Here is a 19874-nt window from a genome sequence, read left to right as displayed (position 1 = left end):
GACCACCGTTTACTGCGTGCTGCCATCTTGACAAGCCCAGCGCGGAATATAAGCGTCATGGCGACAGACGGGCAAGGGAACGAGCAGCGCAGAAAGACCGGAATTAATTTAAAGCGGAATGAGTGTATACATGATCGCGGAATTATTCTATTTGGATTTAAAATCGGAATAAACCAGCCACTTACTTCCGAATTATGTTTAAAGGTATAGTCAGTAATGTTGGAGAGCTAGAAAGATTTGAAAGTGGCACCTCCTCTAAGCCCCGCCCCCTCCTCCCCCTCTCGTCAGCGCTCCGTCCAAAGCCACGCCCCCACAAACTTTGGGGTACGCGCATTTGCATTTGGACATTTTGGACAGCACATTTTCAACAAAACTACCCCATGTCTCATTCACGTGTAAGCGAGGCCGGTTTTAGGGGGGGGCAGGGGTGGGCTGTGCCCAACCAAACGTGCGTCCTGCCCACCCAATCAAAGTTATGGGGATCCTTTATTTTTTTATAATTTTATTTTTTTATAAATATAAAAAAATATCACAGAATATCTGTACCGTTTCTGATTGGGTAGGCACTGCGCATCATTTCTAGACACAACAATGAATGCATACCGCAAAAGTTGTGTCTCAGCGGAGGGACCCAATGTCCCAGCAAAATGAGCACAACAGAGAAGTGTTCAGACCAGCACACAGAGCACACACTGAAGGCTGATTTATGGTTCTGCGTTACACCAACGCAGAATGGTGCGCGTCGCCACGTACCCTAAGCCGTAGGCTACGGCGTACCCTATGGCGTAGCCGTGGCTCCAGAGCCTGCACAGCACCGCACTGCCACCCGCACAGGCACTCTCCGCCCTCACCGGGATGGAGAGTCCACACACCATCCCCACGGACCCCCATACTGGGGAGGTGGTTCTTTTTTCTTTTTTTTTTTTTTTTTCTCTTTTGTGTATGTTTACAGGCCGGAGCTTCAGGAGCTGCATACTGACCTGCAGTCCCCCCCCTCTGATCATCCCAGTGCTGCTTCCACCTGTGTAGATGTCTGCTATATGCTTGCTGACATCTTGGCCTGCCCTCCCGCCCCTGACCGCCCCAGTCTGGCCTCCAGCAGGAGAGTCCCCCCTTATGATCCAGGTCCTGCTCAACTTCCCTCTTCCCTCCTAAAGGGGAGTTTTCCTTGGCACTGTTTGGCTTAAGGTTTTTCTCCCACTAGGGGAGTTTTTACCTGCCATTGTTTATGTTTGTTATGTTTATGTAATAATTGCTCGGGGGTCATGTTCTGGATCTCTGGAAAGATCCTAGAGACAACTTCTGTTGTAACAGAAGCTTTATAAATAAAATTGAATTGAATTGAATTGAATGTGTGTGTATGTGTGTGTGTGTATGCGTGCATGCAAGCGAGAGCGTGCATGCAAGCAAATATAGGTGTGCATTATGTGTGTATGCCAGTATACCTGTGTGTGCATCTGGTCATGTAAGTCTGCATGTATTGCCAGTGGATGCAAGAATCTGCACAGCTGAGTGTGTATACGTGGATCTGTATGTATCTGTGAGAACAAAATGAAATATGAGCATGCATATGCATGACAGTATGTAAACCAGAATCTCTTATTAACGAGTTGGCCCCATACCATACTGTCCAATAGAACAACACCATATGGAATATAGTCCGTCACCAACGATGTCAAATGCCTTACAATAAAGAAAGCTTTTAACAGAAACAGTGCATCCTGAAATATATGAATGACTCTGTTGACAGCCAAGCCAGCTTCCCACCCAATTTGCCTCTGTAGCTTCAAAGAATATAATAAGATAGAATAAAATAAAACCCTGCATTATGCATTATTAACAAATATATATTCAGAAATGATTCACTTGTTAACAAAATTAAAATTAAATATAAACATTGCAGGAAATGCTGTCTGTCCCATAATATGTAAATTAACTGACAGAGTAAGTAACAGACTCTAAACATGTCAGTCTCAGGGACTAGGATAAAATGAAAGCCTGCATATGCATTAATGGAAATATTTCTAAATAAATCACTTAATAAATTGACTGTTTGAAATATTGTCCAGTGTAAGAGCACTACATGGGATGTTGTCCTGAAAGTATAGTGTCAATTTACTGGCAGTTACAGAGAGAAACAATGTTTCTCTAAAAAGTTCAAGGTCTCTGGTGCCAGCGCCAACCAGATCGATCCATACTCACGTCAGCCGTCAGAGGAGAAAGGTGGAGAAGTGTGCAACGTCACTGTGGAGCTATGAGCCAGTAGAAAGTCCCTTTACAAAGGCCTCCGCTTTAGCCGGAACAGTGAAGCTTCTCTGCACGTCATCCCAGATTGTTACCTTCAGCTTGGCAGGGTACCACATCCCATATTTCATTCCCTCGCACTGCTGTAACAGTCTGTAGCCTGTCACCTTGCTCAGAGATGAGGTTTCTTGACGCAGCAGCTTTCCGCAGGATTTCTTCTTTTTCTTGCTACTAGTGGCACTTGACCACAAAGGCTCTTGGCTGCTGTCCTTCGTCCGGAGTTTGTTGTAAGGTGCGGTGCGCTCTGTCCAGGACCGGTGGTTTATTCAGATAGAGCGCTTTCTGTAATAGCTTGGCAACAAATGTGCCCAGACGAGTGCCCTCCTCACATCTTTCTTGGACACTGAAAATCCGCAAACTACACCTCCATGATCTTGCCTCTAAGTCTTCGGACTTTGCCGCGAGACTCACCACTTCTTTCTTTAGCTGTGACACCTGTTGCTCCAGTTTAGTGTTGGTATCTGATGGTTGTTCGCCCCTTCCTCCAGGCTGGAGGTGCGCTGCTGCAGAGTGTCAGCCCTAGTGTTAGCATCGTCTGTGGCCGCTTTCATCTCCTTCCTCAAGATGCCGATTTGCTTGCGTAATTCAATGTTCTGTGTCTCTGCTTTGTCATCCATTTTTGCCAGTAGTTCAGTTTTTAAAGATGCAATTGCCTGGAGTATAGCTGATTGATCCGGGTCCACGGCCCCAGCTTGTTCGGCGGCCTCGGTATTCTTCCTCAGGCCAGGCATTTTTGTCTCTGTATAACCGAATCTGAATAAAAGTTCAAGTTCTCCCCATGTAACGTTGCACACTCTGCTTATACGGCGGTATATTGGTGTTATGTGAGTAGGTTGGACTTGTTGACAAATCCAAAGGTTAATATGGAGGAGCTCAGTAGCGGGCGTCTACATCGCTTCAAGGACATCTGTCTTACAGATAAAGAGCGGCTGAAACTGGGTCATGTGACAGGAAGTGATCCAAACACAGCAGCAGATCTACATTAGAATGATGAAAAGTTAAAGGAGAGAGGTTCTGGAACGATCTGGTCCGGGTCCAGACCTGAACCCATTGTGATGCTGGTTGAACCTAGGAGTGGGACCATCAGAGAGCTGTGTAGAAGTGAAAGTCCAAAAATGTCAGACAGGAAACATTTACTGAGGGTTCTGCTGAAGGTGGGTCTACAAGGATGGTGGAACTTCCTACAGCACCCTCTTAGGCTTAATTTGGCTTAGAAAGGGTCTGGATCCAGACCTGCAGTTCCTGAACTGACCACCAGGGTGCAGATCCAGATAGGGAGTTAAGCTCCTATGGTTGGAAATCCTCCTTCTCAAAGGAGCAACTGCATCTAAAGCTGAGTCCAGGAAACCAGCAGTGTTACTAGCAAGGAAATCAACATCTGCAGAGGTAGAACCGAGGTCACTGGCCTCGACTACTTCACTATTTTCCACCATCGTAAGATGAGCAATGGCCTCCCTAAATTTAGTAATAGCTTCATCAGACAAACATCTGCTCAAATAATACCTCCTATTAATCGCTTCAACATCGGCAATATTAAATTCAAACGTGATTAAATAGTGGTCGGATGAGAGAGAGTTTACAGGCGACACTAACAGATTAGCAGGTTCAACACCGTAAGCGAGGACGAGATCCAGGGTATGATTAAAACAGTGCGTCGGTTTGATTACTTTTTGTGAGATACCCATCAATTCTAAAAGACAATTAAAAGCTAATTTAAGATTATCGCTGTCAACATCCATATGAATGTTAAAGTCACCCACTATGATGACTGTATCTGTACTGATCAATAAACTAGATAGGAAATCTGAAAATTCAGAGAGAAACTCTAGATAAGCACCAGCAGGGGGCCGGTACACTACCACTAACAAAACTGGCTTCTCTGATTTCCAGCTCAGGAGTTTCAGACTAAGCGTGAGGCTTTTGAACCTATTATAAGCTGGCAGACCAGCACAACAAACTGCAAGAACAGTGGAGAATAATGATGGTGATTAGATACTTATAATTAATAACAGAAAGGAAAGAAAAGATGGGGTGATGGGCACCACTCAGTGGATCATTTTGGAGTCCCCCTGCAGCGTAGCTCAATAGCAGCATATCTACATGTAGGATGAACCAGCTGCTCTAGTCTGGTCCTGCAGCTGCAGCTACGACTACTGGCCCAAACACACTAGAGTTACACTAACTAGAGGTTTATGAAACACTAACTAGAGGTTTACTAACACTAACTAGAGGTTTACTAAACACTAACTAGAGGTTTACTATACACTAACTAGAGGTTTACTAAACACTAACTAGAGGTTTTACTAACACTAACTAGAGGTTTACTAAACACTAACTAGAGGTTTACTAAACACTAACTAGAGGTTTACTATACACTAACTAGAGGTTTACTAAACACTAACTAGAGGTTTTTCTAAACACTAACTAGAGGTTTACTAACACTTACTAGAGGATTACTAAACACTAATTAGAGGTTTACTGAACACTAACTGGAGACAGTACTAGGGACAGTACTACAGACTGTACTGCAGACAGTACTACAGACTGTACTACAGACAGTACTACAGTAGTACGTGATTGAGAGCTGCTGCTGGTCATGTGCAGTTATTTTTAGCTCCTCTAAAGGCTGCAGGACTCTGATTCTCCATGTGGCTGAAGAACACTTAAAGGTTGAGTGTAAAGGGTAAAGTGTGGGTGTGTGTGTGTGTGTGTGTTTGTGTGTGTGCGTGTGTGTGTGTTTGTGTGCGTGTGTGTGTGTGTGTGTGTGTGTGTGTGTGTGTGTGGGTGTGTGTGATTCTCACTGAGTGTGCGTTTCAGGGTGACTGCCCTTTACAGTGAATTCTGAACCAGTCTCACATTTCCCCTAAAGATGAACTTTGACCTTTTCTGAGGGAGTTAGGGACCGTCAGAAAAGTTCCTCCCTCTGCATAATAACCAGGAACATTGCTCCGGGTGAAGGTCCAAACGTAGGAGCTTCCAGAGCGCTGAGGGAGGATGAAGATTTCCTGTAACTACCACTTCCACCATAACAAAACCAGTTCCCGCACCAAGCACATAAATCACCATTAAAAAAGGCAGAAAAACCCGGAGAGAACCGTCGCTATAGCAACCAGTTGCTACAACCACCAGCCTGTCAGCAGTTTAAAGACTCCAGAGATTGTAACGGTGTACAGATGACCACTCTGAGACACAAACCCACAGTGCTAGCAGTTCAAGACAAATACAACATCCCTTTCTACTTTCTGAGTTCCCTCCTCAGTGTTCCACCATCAGACTCTCCCAGAAACCTCCGTCAGGACGATAAGTCCAGGGAAACGTTGCAACATTATTGATTCAAACAGACCCAAATCCATACATTTAGTGACTTTTAAATGAAATAAAAGGAGGTTTCATAACTTGGTCCCTGATAAACCTGTGACACAGGTTTGTCTTTAAAAACCTCTAAACCATCTGATCAGGATCATCAGTCTTGGTCCAGTATATGGGGAGATGTTTGTTTAGGTGTTGTAAACATGAGTCCAGATTGATATGAGCTGTGAAATTGGAAGATTTAGTCAGATTTATACTGCTTTATCTGCATTTCCTTTGATGTGGTCATCTTCACATGCTGGAAGCTCAAGCATTTCCTTCTCAGATACCCGCTTTATTCTTATAAACCTTGGAGGTGTTGGAAGTTACTCTAAAGCACCGTCTCCGGCAATGTCTAAATGAGGCAGGTCGCGTTTGGAGAATTAATTTAAACCTCGGTTGGTTAGAAAGAGGTTGGAGGCTTGGTGTTTTTAGTTTTGTGCAGTCTTGCAACATGCAGACGCTCCCTGCCCCTCCCCTGCTGCCTCCTCCCCCTGCAGACAGGCTCTATAAAAACCCCACCGTCAGAGGGACAGACACCTTTCACGTCAGTCAGACGGACAGACAGACCGACAGTTGGACGGCCCGCAGCTCTCAGGTAAGACCACTTCAGACTCGACTCAACTTCAGCTTCGCCGCACCTCAAACTCTCAACAGAACTTGTCTATCGCCTACTTCCTGATTTTTTCCAGTTCAAGCCTCTCTGCTCCACTAGGCTTTTATTTTGAAAATACAGTTATTTTAGAGCGCTTTAGGTCATTTGGATTTGTAGTCGAGATTGATTTTGGACAAAAAGACAATGTTTGAGGGTTTGAGTGTAAATTCAACGAAGGTCATGGAGCTGAAGAGACACATGACAGGCGGATCAAAGTCCACACCCACACACACACACACACACACACACACACACACACACACACACACACACACACACACACACACACACACACACACACACACAGAGCATGTGTGTGTTTTGAGATATCTATTGCAACAGAAGCGCAAGTACTCACTGTAGTTTGAGTGTGTAAGAGTGAAGAGTCTTGATTCGGAGAGTCTGTGAAATGAACCCCAGTACGCAGCAAAAACAGGAATGTGTGTTAGTTAGTTTAGGTGTAGTGGGCCTTTTAATACCTGCAGCAGATGTTGTAGGAGACACATCCTGTGCATTTGAACCAGTCGCTCAAAATCCACTGGGCCACCTGAATGGGCCTTTCAATATTCTGAAGGTACTGGTGTGTCAACCCCTGTGGGAGGCTGCAGGTGGGTCAGGAACACCTGTGGGAGGCTGCAGGTGGATCAGGAACACCTGTGGGAGGCTGCAGGTGGATCAGGAACACCTGTGGGAGGCTGCAGGTGGGTCAGGAACACCTGTGGGAGGCTGCAGGTGTCCTGACCACCTGTCGAAGGGGGCAGGTGTGTCCTGTTCACCTGTGTGAGGCTGCAGGTGGGTCAGGAACATCTGTGGGAGGCTGCAGGTGTCCTGACCACCTGTGGGAGGCTGCATGTGTCCTGACCACCTGTGGGAGGCTGCAGGTGTCCTGACCACCTGTGGGAGGCTGCAGGTGTCCTGACCACCTGTGGGAGGCTGCAGGTGGATCAGGAACACCTGTGGGAGCCTGCAGGTGGATTGGGAACACCTGTCGGAGGCTGCAGGTGTGTCCTGTTCACCTGTGGGAGGTGGCAGGTGTCCTGACCAGCTGTGGGAGGGGGCAGGTGTCTTGACCACCTGTGGGATGGGGCAGGTGTGTCCTGTTCACCTGTGGGAGGGGGCAGGTGTCCTGTTCACCTGTGGGAGGGGGAAGGTGTCCTGACCACCTGTGGGAGGGGGCAGGTGTCCTGACCACCTGTGGGAGGGGGCAGGTGTCCTGACCACCTGTGGGAGGCTGCAGGTGTTTCCTGCAGTAATTGAAGGGTAGAGGGGGAAGAGAAGGCCAGTGTGTACAGTAAGGACAGTAAAGGCCATCCGCGGTTTCAGCTGTTTGTGTGAGTTCAGCTGTTTTGTTGCACGATGGTGGAAATAAACCCCATGCACCGCAGTAGCAAAGTACCTCTGCAGACACAAAATACTCTTAAACCCCTGACGTACCACAGTACTGCTGGTCTCCAGTAAAGGCTCCGGGGGGGCAGGACGCTGAACCCCTCAATGCCCCCCGTTACCCCGGTCCTCTGTCCAGAGAAAAGAGGTCTGTGGGTGCTGCTACAGAACCTGAGTACTTTTTATCTTACAAAAGTACCAGAGTACTACATTAAGTAGTACAGTGAGTTCAGCCTCAGTTAACAGATGCTCCGATATCAGCTCTCACACATGTTTTTAAATGTCAAAGACATTCCTGTGTGTGTGTGTAAAGGTTCGTTAAAAGGTCAGGGGTTTCTTCAATATAAATATCTGGACCCCCCTCCCGTAGAGTAGTATCTTCTTGGCTGTGATTGGTCAGCTGTCAGTTTCTGGAGGGAGGGGCTCTGATAAGGGACAAGGTTGTCATAAGGGAATCATGGCGTTAACCAGGATCACTGCTGCAGGTCTGAGGCACACACACATACACACGCACACAAACACACACACACACACACACACAAACTGACTGCATGACTGCACGCGCACACCAAACACGTGTAAATACACACGGGTTCGGAGAAAGAACTTTATTTTTCAGGTTTCTTTTCAAGGTCATTGTATCACATTCAAAACCTGAACCTTTATTGACACAATGAAACATTGTTTCACCAACGTTATCTCTTTAAACCAACAAAACAGCAGCTGCTGGAACACGGTCCAAACCGGGAACAACCAAACCAGGGACACGGTTCAAACCGGGAACACGGTCCAAACATGTCCATGTAAATGAGGAACACAATTCAACCAAGTTTTCTAGACCAGGAACACTGTTCAACTGAGTCTCCAGTGACCAGGTTCAGGGTTCAACCCAATCCCTGAAATCAACGGCAACTTCTACTTCTTAGAATCTGAGGGCTGGATCTAACATGGTGCACAAAATGGGAAGACAAGGTCCGTTTTTTGTTTTTTAAACTTCCGGGGAAAGGGCGCATTAGCCCTCTGAGGTCTCATTCCAGTTCTGGTCCCGTTTTCCAGCCCGTACGTAGTCCACGACCAGGAACATGATGATACCAAGGGACTAAGCTGTTGTGATATTAAGTTTTCTTTTTTGTGTGTGTAGGAGTAAAACATCTAACGTGGTGTCTCCCCCTCTGCTTTCTGTCCCCCGTCCCTCAGTCAGGATGTCTATCACCAAGATTCACGCCCGTGAGATCCTCGACTCCAGAGGAAACCCCACTGTGGAGGTGGATCTGTGGACTGCCAAAGGTGAGCTCACAGCAGGACAGTGTGGTCTCTGTTTCCCAGATGTGTGTCGGGATGCTAATGTCAAAATGTCTCAGGTCACTTCAGAGCTGCTGTCCCCAGTGGAGCTTCAACCGGAGTCCATGAGGCGCTGGAGCTCCGCGACGGAGACAAGGCTCGCTACCTGGGCAAAGGTAGGAGGTGGAGAGGGTGGGCTGTGGGCGGGGCAACGAGGGCAGGGCGTTTACTAAGGCACAACGTCTGTCTGCAGGTACAAAGAAGGCTGTGGACCACGTCAACAAGGACATCGCCCCCAAGCTGATTGAGAAGGTATCACCTATTGATCAACAGTGGTTAATGAAATGTACCGATAACCTTCAGCAGATGTTGGGGACATCTGTCAGTCTGGAGTTAACCGCTTTATTCTGTCTTCCACAGAAACTCAGCGTCGTTGACCAGGAAAAGGTCGACAAGTTCATGCTGGAGTTGGACGGAACTGAGAACAAATGTAAAGACCTGTTTCCACAGCTGTCAGTCTGGTTAGCTGTCTGACTCAGCCGTCTGACCGTTTCACTCACCTGTCTGTCTGCAGCTAAGTTTGGCGCTAACGCTATCCTGGGCGTGTCCTTGGCGGTCTGCAAGGCCGGAGCCAAAGAGAAGGGTGTTCCTCTCTACCGCCACATCGCTGACCTCGCTGGACACAAGGAAGTCATCCTCCCTGTTCCTGTGAGTGGGCGGAGGGGCATCGTGGGAAGGCGGGGCTTTGTTTAAGACTGCGACAGGGCTTTTTCCTAACAAGCGTGTAGGATAGTTGCAATCTGCAAGAAAAATAGGATGTTTTCACCTCAAAGTGTGAGAACCACAGACGTTGGCCACTTCTCAATATCAAGTACTCAATTCAATTCAATTCAATTTTATTTATATAGCGTCTAATACAACAAAAGTTGTCTCTAGATGCTTTCCAGAGACCCAGAGCATGACCCCCGAGCAATTATTACATAAACAATGGCAGGTAAAAACTCCTATAGTGGGAGAAAAACCTTAAGCCAAACAGTGGCAAGGAAAAACTCCTGCTCAAGAAACCTTGAGCAGGACCAGGCTTGTAAGGGGGGACCCTCCTACCAAGGGCCAGACTGGGGGTCTGGGACGTCAACAGCGCAGCAGGCAGGTGGAAGCACCAACGGGATGACCAGGGGTGGGGACCGCAGGCCAGCACGCAGCTCCCGAAGCTCCGGCCCAATCAGCAAGTCCCAGGTTAGGTGCAGGGTCGGGGAAAAGTTGAGAAGGGGCAGGGCCAGGTTTTACTCCAGGTTTGGACATTCTTATGATAGTTAGTTACTTCTTAACTCAGACCAACAGCTTTGACGTCTCCCAGTCTGGTCTTCATGCTCGCGGCAGCACTGAGACCGTCACTGAGACCGGCATTTGAAGAACTTGCTGCCAAAGGAACCACCCAGACCTCTGGGGTCTCCCGGTTCAGGTCTGCTCTGTGTCCCGTGAACCAGAACCAAACATGGAGAGCTGGACTACCAGGGACTAGTTTAAGATGATCAGTCTTAAAGCATTGATAGATACGTCAGTCAGCAAAATCCATCAGGTCGTTCCTGAGATATGGCCTTGCAGAAATACCCAAAGCTCAGACTAAATGTGCCAAAAACTTGGCAAGTCTATCTAAACCTTCATCTTCAAAAACCTCTAAAATCTCTCTGGAACATCAGTCCAGTAAATGGTGAGATGTTCTCCTGTGTTCAGGTCCTCACTACATGAATCCAGATAAAGGTTTTTAGTTTAGTTTTTAGAGCAGAGTCTTAGTTTTACACGTGTGGAACCTCACATGTGGTACCTCCATCGTGATGCAGAATTTTCTCAAATACTGTTTGTAACTATTTGAAAATCAAGGTTTTAAATCATCTCAGTCTTTTTGGAGCAGGAACCTCAGAGGCTTCATAAGGAAAGAGTTGACTTTTTGTCATGTGACCTTCAGGCATTCAATGTGATCAACGGTGGAAGCCATGCTGGAAACAAGCTGGCCATGCAGGAGTTCATGATTCTTCCCATCGGAGCGTCTAACTTCCATGAGGCCATGAGGATCGGCGCAGAGGTACGACCAGCTCTTCTCGGCAACGCCAGCTCCGCTGCAGTCTTGTCTCACTGTGTCGTCCCTGTGCGTCCAGGTGTACCACAACCTGAAGAACGTCATCAAGGCCAAGTACGGCAAGGATGCCACCAATGTAGGAGATGAGGGCGGCTTCGCCCCCAACATCCTGGAGAACAACGAGGGTGAGGCGCCACTGTGGTGACGTTATCAGGAGGCTTGAAGCACATTAAACATCAAATGCCGTTTGTGTCACTGCAGCTCTGGAGCTGCTGAAGACGGCCATCGAAAAGGCCGGCTACCCCGACAAGATCATCATCGGCATGGACGTGGCCGCCTCCGAGTTCTACCGCAATGGCAAATACGACCTGGACTTCAAGTCCCCCGATGACCCGGCCAGACACATCAGCGGAGAGAAGCTGGGTGATCTGTACCGCACCTTCATCAAGGGCTACCCAGGTACTAACCTCAGCTCCTTCACAAATGCAAACACATCCTCCCTCCAGTAGGCGGCAGCACATTTACTGCTCGTCTCTCTTTCCATTTCCAGTCCAGTCCATTGAGGATCCATTTGACCAGGATGACTGGGAACACTGGTCTAAGTTCACCGCCTCCACGGACATCCAGGTGAGATGAACAGGGACAGGTACGTCACCTGGTCACCTGTGGTCGACTATGTTAAGAGAACTGGGTTAACCTAGAGGTTTTGCTGACTCGGCCCAATCCCTGTTGATTCAAAGACACACACATGTGCAGAACCAGGGTAAATAAACACACTTGGCTGCGAAGACCACACTCCAACCCGAAGAAAAGGGAACAGAGCCAGCATCCTTATGCAGACATCAGGAGGCGTGTTTTTCTTTTGTGTTCACTGTCATTCAACATTGATGACTCACCCTTGTGTCTGTCTCGACCGATCAGATCGTAGGAGACGACCTGACGGTGACCAACCCCAAGAGGATCCAGCAGGCTGTGGAGAAGAAGGCCTGCAACTGTCTGCTGCTGAAAGTGAACCAGATTGGCTCCGTCACCGAGTCCATTCAGGCGTAAGACGCTCGTCTGAACACTGAGTTTACCGAGGCGCTCTAAACCAGGGACGCCAGGCTGGTTAATGCAGCTGGTTGATGTCTTATCTATACCGTTTTATGATATAAGACATAGTAGATCTGGCACCTCTCAGGTTCCCAGGTCCCCAGTACAGGTAGCTGGTATTTTTGTATCTATTTCAGATCCTGTTGTGTAAAGTTCTGTGTTAGTGTACTCCATACAAGGGATTATATACTGTCTATTCACAAAAGTGCAACAGTACAACATAAAGAGGTCTGGAGGACGGAAGTCCCTGATGTTTACGGATGTCTACTGGTTTTTGGTCACACGTGTGTTTACCTGCATCTCAGGTGTAAGCTGGCTCAGAGCAACGGCTGGGGTGTGATGGTCAGCCATCGCTCTGGAGAGACCGAGGACACCTTCATCGCTGACCTGGTCGTCGGACTCTGCACTGGACAGGTAGGTGGGCTGGGATGAGTGTAAGGGAAATGAGACACACCCACCCTGACCCCCCCCGAACCCCCCCCCCCCCGGGATTCTGAAGTCTGCTTTTTCGATGGAAACAATTCTTAGAAAAGCTGTTTCACGTGCGGACTCATACAATATTCACTTTACTCTGGTAACCACTAGAGGTCGACCACAGCCAGCCTCAACCTTTTTATGGAGAAATAAAATCAGCTGTGCTGATTTATAGTCTTCTAAATGGGTTCTAAAAAGTACTTTCAAAGTACTTTTCATTCACAGATATAACCTCATACGGAGTATCTCATTGTATATACGCCAGGGTTAATCATTTAGGAGCCTCCGACGTGCATGATGGAGATGTTTATCTGCCAGGGCTGGTCCTAGGATTTTGGCAGCCCAAAACAAGGTTTTGTTTGTGGCATCAAAAACACGACAACTGAATGAAAAGACAGGTGGACAAATTCGTTTTCAATACATCTCTTGCTTTATTTTGGAAAAAAATTATATTTGAAACAATAATTTCATAGGATTTTGTAAAATATGTGTTTGTAGTAATCCCTCGTTTTTCGCAGGGGTTACGTTCCCAAAAGAACCTGTAATAGGTGAAATCCGTGAAGTAGCAACCTTTTTTTTTTTTTACTATCATTATACAAGGCTTCAAATTGCGGAGATCAGCCCCGCTCCACCGCGACCCGAGTAATTCGATTTGAACGGAGAAAATAAAAAATGATTATTGAAAAAAAATACAATAAGTACAGTAGGATAAATTGTGACTTGCGCGTATTTCACTGCTCTTCTGACTGCCGCTGCATCCTGACTCCGCTCTGTAGCGTCTTTTTCTTCTAAAGTTCGTGGTGCAGGTGTGTTTTTTCGAGAGAAGAACATAGTTACAGGTAGTTTTTTCTTCTGGGCAAAAAGATTCTTATAAACCGACATGCCACCATCGATTATATTTGAGAACTGTAACGACTGATTCATCAAAGGGTGCCGTTTTTGAGCTGCCTGCTGAAGTTCATTGGCCGTTCTCAGCATTGTTGCTAAGCGACCAACGTTATTAACACAGGAAGTGAAGAAGCAGGGAGACTGTTTAGCCAATCAGAATGCAGAACACGATGCACAATGTAAATCCGTGAAGCAGCGAGACGTGAAAGGTGAACCGCGTTATAGCGAGGGATTACTGTAATAAATGGAAGTATCATGGAGCAGTTTAGAGTCCCAACTTGGGACCCTTTTGATCATTTGGCCCCCTGTAGCAGTTGTGGCCCTCAACAACCCCATAGAGCCTTGACGTAAGGGAACGACAATGAAAACGTGAAGCAATCTCACAAGCGCCTCAGATACCGTGGTTTCTTTCTACACTCGCCCAATGAACACAACAGGGGCGTGGTGGAGTTCCTCAAACGTTCCTCACACGTCTCGTCTGACCCGATGACCTCCTGTCTTTGTCTCGCAGATCAAAACTGGTGCCCCCTGCAGGTCAGAACGTCTGGCCAAGTACAACCAGCTGATGAGGTAAGAATTTCCTGCCTCTTTCAGAATAAAAGCCGTAGATTTTTGAAGTGAGAGCCCAGCTAAGCTCCATGTCCTGCAGGATCGAGGAGGAGCTTGGAGACAAGGCCCATTTCGCCGGAAAGAACTACCGCCACCCCAAGGTCTAAACCACCGTCTTACCCACGCTCTGTCACCGTAGCAACTGACTGACGTCTCACAATCCATGAAGCCCCTCCCCCACAGGAGCTGGTGGGAGGTGAAAGTTGGGCTGTGGCCCCATCCCCAGCTGTGATTCCATTAATGATGTTTTCTATAAGTGAATAAACAGTGATATATAAAACCCGCTTTGATTAATGATCATTACTGTTTGGGATCAAACACACTGTTGGAAGTAGTCCTTTTGAATCTTGTGCTCAGGGCCGGCCCAAGCCTCCATGGGGCCCTAAGCAAAATTTGATTTTCGGGCCCTCTATTACTGCCAATAATACTTGAGGAAACTTTTCACAATTTCCTTGACACCAAACGTTACACTAAGACATGCAAACATACCTTTATCTTTCCGTTTTTTCTCCTCTTCATCTTTCATCCTCTTTCTTTTCTCTGCTCCTGAAGGATAAGTCAGTTTTTGTGACATGGTGGGCCTTCAACCTACTCCTCAGATGCGAAGTGCCATGCGCAATGCATTGATTGAACACATTACCAGTGGAGCTCTGGAGCCGAGAGGCATTAGTCAAAATGCCAGCAGTAGTCTACTCTAGTCTGTTAACATAATATTGTTTATGTAATAATATTAATTACTGTATTTTCTGAAATATAAGGCGCACCTAAAATTTACAGTTTTTCTTGATCGTTTTGGCCCATTTTTCCATTCACAGTTTACTTTTTCAAAACAGCTCACACAAAGCCCTTAACAGAAGCTGAAATAACACTTTATGATGTTTGCAGAATGACACCACTTTCTCAAAACTTGTCACACATCCATCAAAACCAAACTTTTCCATCAAAACCTACAATTTTTTTCTCAATTGAACATGTATGTTTTCTCATTTATTTAACAATGGATAACAAAATTGAAACTACAGCTATCAATATCAACTTTTGTTCAACACCCTCATAGTATTGACTATTTTACAACTGACAACATACTACAATTTGGGTTTTGCATTGAGCACTCTAACTTAGTTATATAACTTAGAAATATACTGTCACAGAGTATTTACAGTAAAATCAGAAAATGTGTATACAGTAAAATATTGTAGATCTGTTTTTGTATTGCTGAAGTTCCTGTCAACACCATTGATTTACATTTGTTCTACTGTGTACAAAATGGCAAGATTCTGACAGAAAAATATTTATTGCAGTACTTGTCACATGCACATACTGTAAGCAATCAAAATGACAGGGTTCAATATGCAGTACAACAAAGGTCAATTCTCAAAGAAAGTACTGTAAATGAAACACAATGAAATGAAACCCTGTAAACATGAAAAAAATAAAAATACAGGAAAATTACGCATTGTCGACACGGGCCTGACGATCAGGCCACATGTCCTCATCCACGTCCTCCTCGATCCATGCTTGGTGTCAACTTCAAGCTATTTACCTCTTTGATAGGTTGAGGACTACTTGCTTTGTTTTGCAAAGAAAGTTCACACAGGTGCTGATAATTTTTAGAATTGAGAGAGCAGTTCCAATTGGCTGCTACAAAGTGTCTGCAATGTGTTGCCATGGTAAATCAGTTATGTTTTGTGTCTCTTTGTGAGAAGTGTGTTAACTGTTTTGAAAAGTGTATTAAAAGTCAAAGAAAATTGTGTGAAAGCAATGAGAAATAGTTAACTGATTCGCCAGAGAGGACTCTTGCTGTGCAAAGAAGGTGTGAGCATTAGATAAAGTTGACCCATGATGTGCAAAATGTGTCAAAGCAATCGAGAAAAACTGTAATTTAATTTTCTCAAAACCCGGCCGTGCGCCATATAATGCGGTGCGCCATGTATAGGATCATTACGGTAATTTCTGTTATTGTAGTCAGGGGGATTTTGGGTACTGTAGTCGGTGTCACCGAAGTAACAGCGTTAAAACGGCGCTAAAAAACTGTCATTTATTACAGTCCCCCTTTAAAGAGACACGTTTACGACGCAGAGTTCAATCTCAAGGCTATCAGCCACGCGGATTGCGCGGATTGCGGTGGATGGCGGAAGGGGAACACGTTCACCCAGACGGGAGGGCAGCGCCATGCATACGCCACCATCTGGATGCCTGGGCTGATATATCAGCCTCAACTGTGGTCCAAGCTTTTACAAAGGCAGGAATCGTCAGACGTTCAAGAAAACAGCAGCAACGGTGACTAGCATAATGGCGACTGTGACGAGCCGGGACCATTGGATGCTGCACTCGCCCACCTGAAGATTTCGAGGGATTCGGGGATGAACGTTTTCAGAAAGCTGGTTTTTATTTTGTTAATAAAGTTTTGACTTACAGTACTTTTCTTCTTGTTTTTTTTTTTTATTTTGTAGTATTCCCTGTACCGCGGCTCCATCAGGTAGATACGTAACCCCAGCCATTATACTACGGTATCTTACCGTATATTCCGTGCGCCGTATAATGCGTTGCGCCTTATATATAAAGAGATTTAGAGAATAGGCCATTTATTGATGGTGCGCCATATCATACGATGCGCCGTATGGTGCGGAAAAAACGGTATTGTGTTTTTGTACAATAACATACCCTTGATAATGTATGAATCATCACTCACACATAAAAAAATAATTAGGGCCTGAGCACTTACAGTGCGAAGGCCCTATTGTATCTGTAGGAATTTTTTTTTTCCTTGTTTTTTTTATTTTTCCGATGAAATGAGGGCCTTTTTGCCCCCCTAAACGGGCCCCAAAATTCACCAAATTTTGCACGCAAGCCAGGCCTGGTGAAAAATGTGATATTTAATGGTTTGCATTAATGGGCATGGCCTAATGGCTCAACAGCGCCCCCTAGAAAACTTCGTGCCTCAAGCCCCACAATACGGTTTGACGTACTTGCACGAAGATCGGTACACACCTGTATCATGTTGCAACTTAAAGAAAAGTCTCTTGGCGCCATGGCCGAAACCGAACAGGAATTCGGCCATTTTTTATTAATCGTGTAATTTTGCCGCAATTTATGCAATTTCTTCGTCCGCTTCTTCGCCCGAACCGTAACATGCACCCAGGTGTGTTATACATCAAAATGTGTCAAAATTACTTTTCTCAGTCAAAAGCGTTATCGTGGCGACGATAGATGCCAAAAAGCGAGCCCCCCTTCATCTGATTGGTCCATATTTGATAGTTCCTACTTTCTGCCATAACTTTTGAATGGTTTGATTAAAGACTCGTGGGTGGTTTCATCGGACATGGTTTTGAGTCCTTGACCATAATTACAGACATGGTTACAGAAAAAGTATCTGCTTGGCGCGGCTCCACCCGCCTCGGCCCGTAGTGGAAAAGCGCAAGACGGGGGCGTGGCGGGTAGAAGCGCTGAGTAGGTACTAGTGGAAAAGGGCCATAAATGTCCAGGCCTGAAGACATCTACATGCAAGTCATACAAGCGCTTCCACTGCAGCACGCCTGAACGTGCACAAGGGTGTGAGGGCCCGTTCATCGCTGCTTGCAGCTTTAATTTTATTTTATAGGGGGGCCCCCTAGTGGTCACGGGGCCCTAAGCAGCCGCTTAGTTCACTTATGCCTTGGGCCGGCTCTGGTTGTGCTTTAGGGCTTTTCAGCAGGAACAGGCCTCGACAGATACATCAAATCCACCCAGTCATGCACAACGTCAGTTAATCAGTTAGTCATTGACTGGACTAGACACAGGACCTCTCCTGGCTGGTGTCATCAGTAAACGGTCTGGAGGAGCTGACCTGATCATTTCATCTCAACTATCCAATCAAGATCTGCATGACAGTAACTGGTTCCAGAATAACCCAGACAGACGTCCCGACCGCCTCATGAGACTCAAATCTGTTGTGATGTTAAGAATCAACAGGCTGAAAGTTATTGAGAGAACCACCACTTTATAATGATTAAATTAAAGTACATAAGAGTCCCGGTGGAAGCATCTGGTGATCACCTTGGGATGTGGAGGTCGCCTGCAGAACAGTTTCATTGATTATTATTATTATCATTCTCTAATGGTTCTTTTGAACCACAATTCAACAACCATGTCTGATATTCATTGGTCAACATTAAGTCATTTATTATTTATCATCCATTTACTCAATCAGAGTCATTTCAGTGAACATTACAGGATTTTCTTCCTTTAATTGAAGGGAAAAAACACATTTTTTCATGTAATAATCTCAAATTCCAAGATAAAAATACTTTATTAATTAGTTTAGTTTAGTTTATTGTTTTGCACAGTTTTTAAAAATATACAGGAAATATCAATGATAAACACTATACGGTGCAGGAAGAGGCAAAAAACCCAATGGGCTTATTTGAAGCCTCCACCGAAGATATTAAAATTTCATGTCAAGATTAACATACAAAAAACAGAAAGTATAACTACACAAAAGTGATGGCAAACTAATAATGCAATATATAAAGAATAAAGACAAAAAATAAGTGTGTGTGAGTGTGCATGGGATATTGTTTTTACAACTTATATTGTATTGATTCCTGAGCAAATAAGACTGTACATGTCACTATGAGTGAAACACAGAAAAAAACAAAAAGAACATGGATACATAAACAACAATACATTGGGAAAACAGTTACAAAACAGCAGTCAAGTGGTCCTTTAAACGTCTTTTGTAAAATTTCAGAGAGGACGAGCTTTTTGCCAGGTGGGAAAAATCATTCCACAATTTAGTGCCCCTAAATCTCAACGAAAATTGACCTCTGCAAGTGAGAAATTTAGGAGGATGAAGATCTGAGGATTGTCGAGTTGAATAAGAATGAATCTCTGAAATTAATTTAAAGTAAGTCTTGAACTGTCCAGGAATATTGCCTTCACTTGAATTTAGCTTATAAATAAAAACGCATATCTGAAAAATATTGATGTCATAAATAGTAAGAATCTTGAGTTTTTGAAATAAAAGAGTAGATGAAGCGAGTGACTCTGATCGAGTTGCAATCCTAACAAAACGTTTCTGTAGGACCAGAATTTTGTGAAGATTTGTAGGAAAAGTATTTGCCCAAACTATATTACAATAAGAGAGATAAGGATAAATTAAACTATAATAAAGTGTAAGGAGACAACTCGTCGTGACAAGATGACTAACACGCCTTATAATGCCAATGGATTTATTGATTTTTTTGGTGACCCAATCAATTTGTTCTCTCCAACTCAAACTCTCATCAACAATAATACCCAGGAATCTTGTAGTTGACACCTGAGGCATACTAACAGACTCAATATTAATTTTGCATGAATCCTTAGGGTATGATTTTTTGCCACTAAAAATTATGAAATTTGATTTCTTTATATTCAAGGATAGTTTATTTAATCTGAACCACATAGCATAGGCAGTTAAACCAGCATTGGCATCCTTAATCAGTGAGTTGAAGTTTGAATGAGAGAGCACTAGGGTTGTGTCATCTGCAAACATTATTGGACAAAGGAAATTTGAAACATTAGGCAAATCATTAATATAAATAAGAAATAATAATGGTCCAAGAATGGACCCCTGCGGGACTCCACAAAGTAATCTGGCCTTATTGGAATAGCAACCATTAACACAAACAAATTGCTTTCTATTTGAGACATAATTTTTTAACCATTTGTATGCAGTATCGTGAAAACCGTACTTATGTAACTTATCCATTAAAATTTGATGGTTAACAGTATCAAACGCTT

General features: G+C 45.0%; 1 protein-coding gene across 1 annotated transcript; it reads left to right on the top strand.

Moving 5' to 3' along the window:
* Positions 1-6151: 6151 nt before the first annotated feature.
* eno3 (enolase 3, (beta, muscle)) lies at positions 6152-14391 on the top strand. The gene is made up of 14 exons (XM_061710630.1): positions 6152-6250; positions 8888-8977; positions 9052-9147; positions 9225-9283; positions 9392-9461; positions 9546-9679; positions 10938-11054; positions 11128-11233; positions 11310-11507; positions 11599-11675; positions 11970-12094; positions 12446-12554; positions 14014-14072; positions 14152-14391. Exons 2-14 carry the CDS (start codon positions 8893-8895, stop codon positions 14216-14218), a joined length of 1302 nt encoding a protein of 433 aa, XP_061566614.1. The 5' UTR covers positions 6152-6250; positions 8888-8892; the 3' UTR covers positions 14219-14391.
* Positions 14392-19874: the final 5483 nt, after the last annotated feature.

Source organism: Cololabis saira, chromosome 20 (assembly GCF_033807715.1).
Source record: "Cololabis saira isolate AMF1-May2022 chromosome 20, fColSai1.1, whole genome shotgun sequence".
NCBI classification, from domain to species: domain Eukaryota; kingdom Metazoa; phylum Chordata; class Actinopteri; order Beloniformes; family Belonidae; genus Cololabis; species Cololabis saira.
This window is presented reverse-complemented; position numbering and strand designations above follow the sequence as displayed.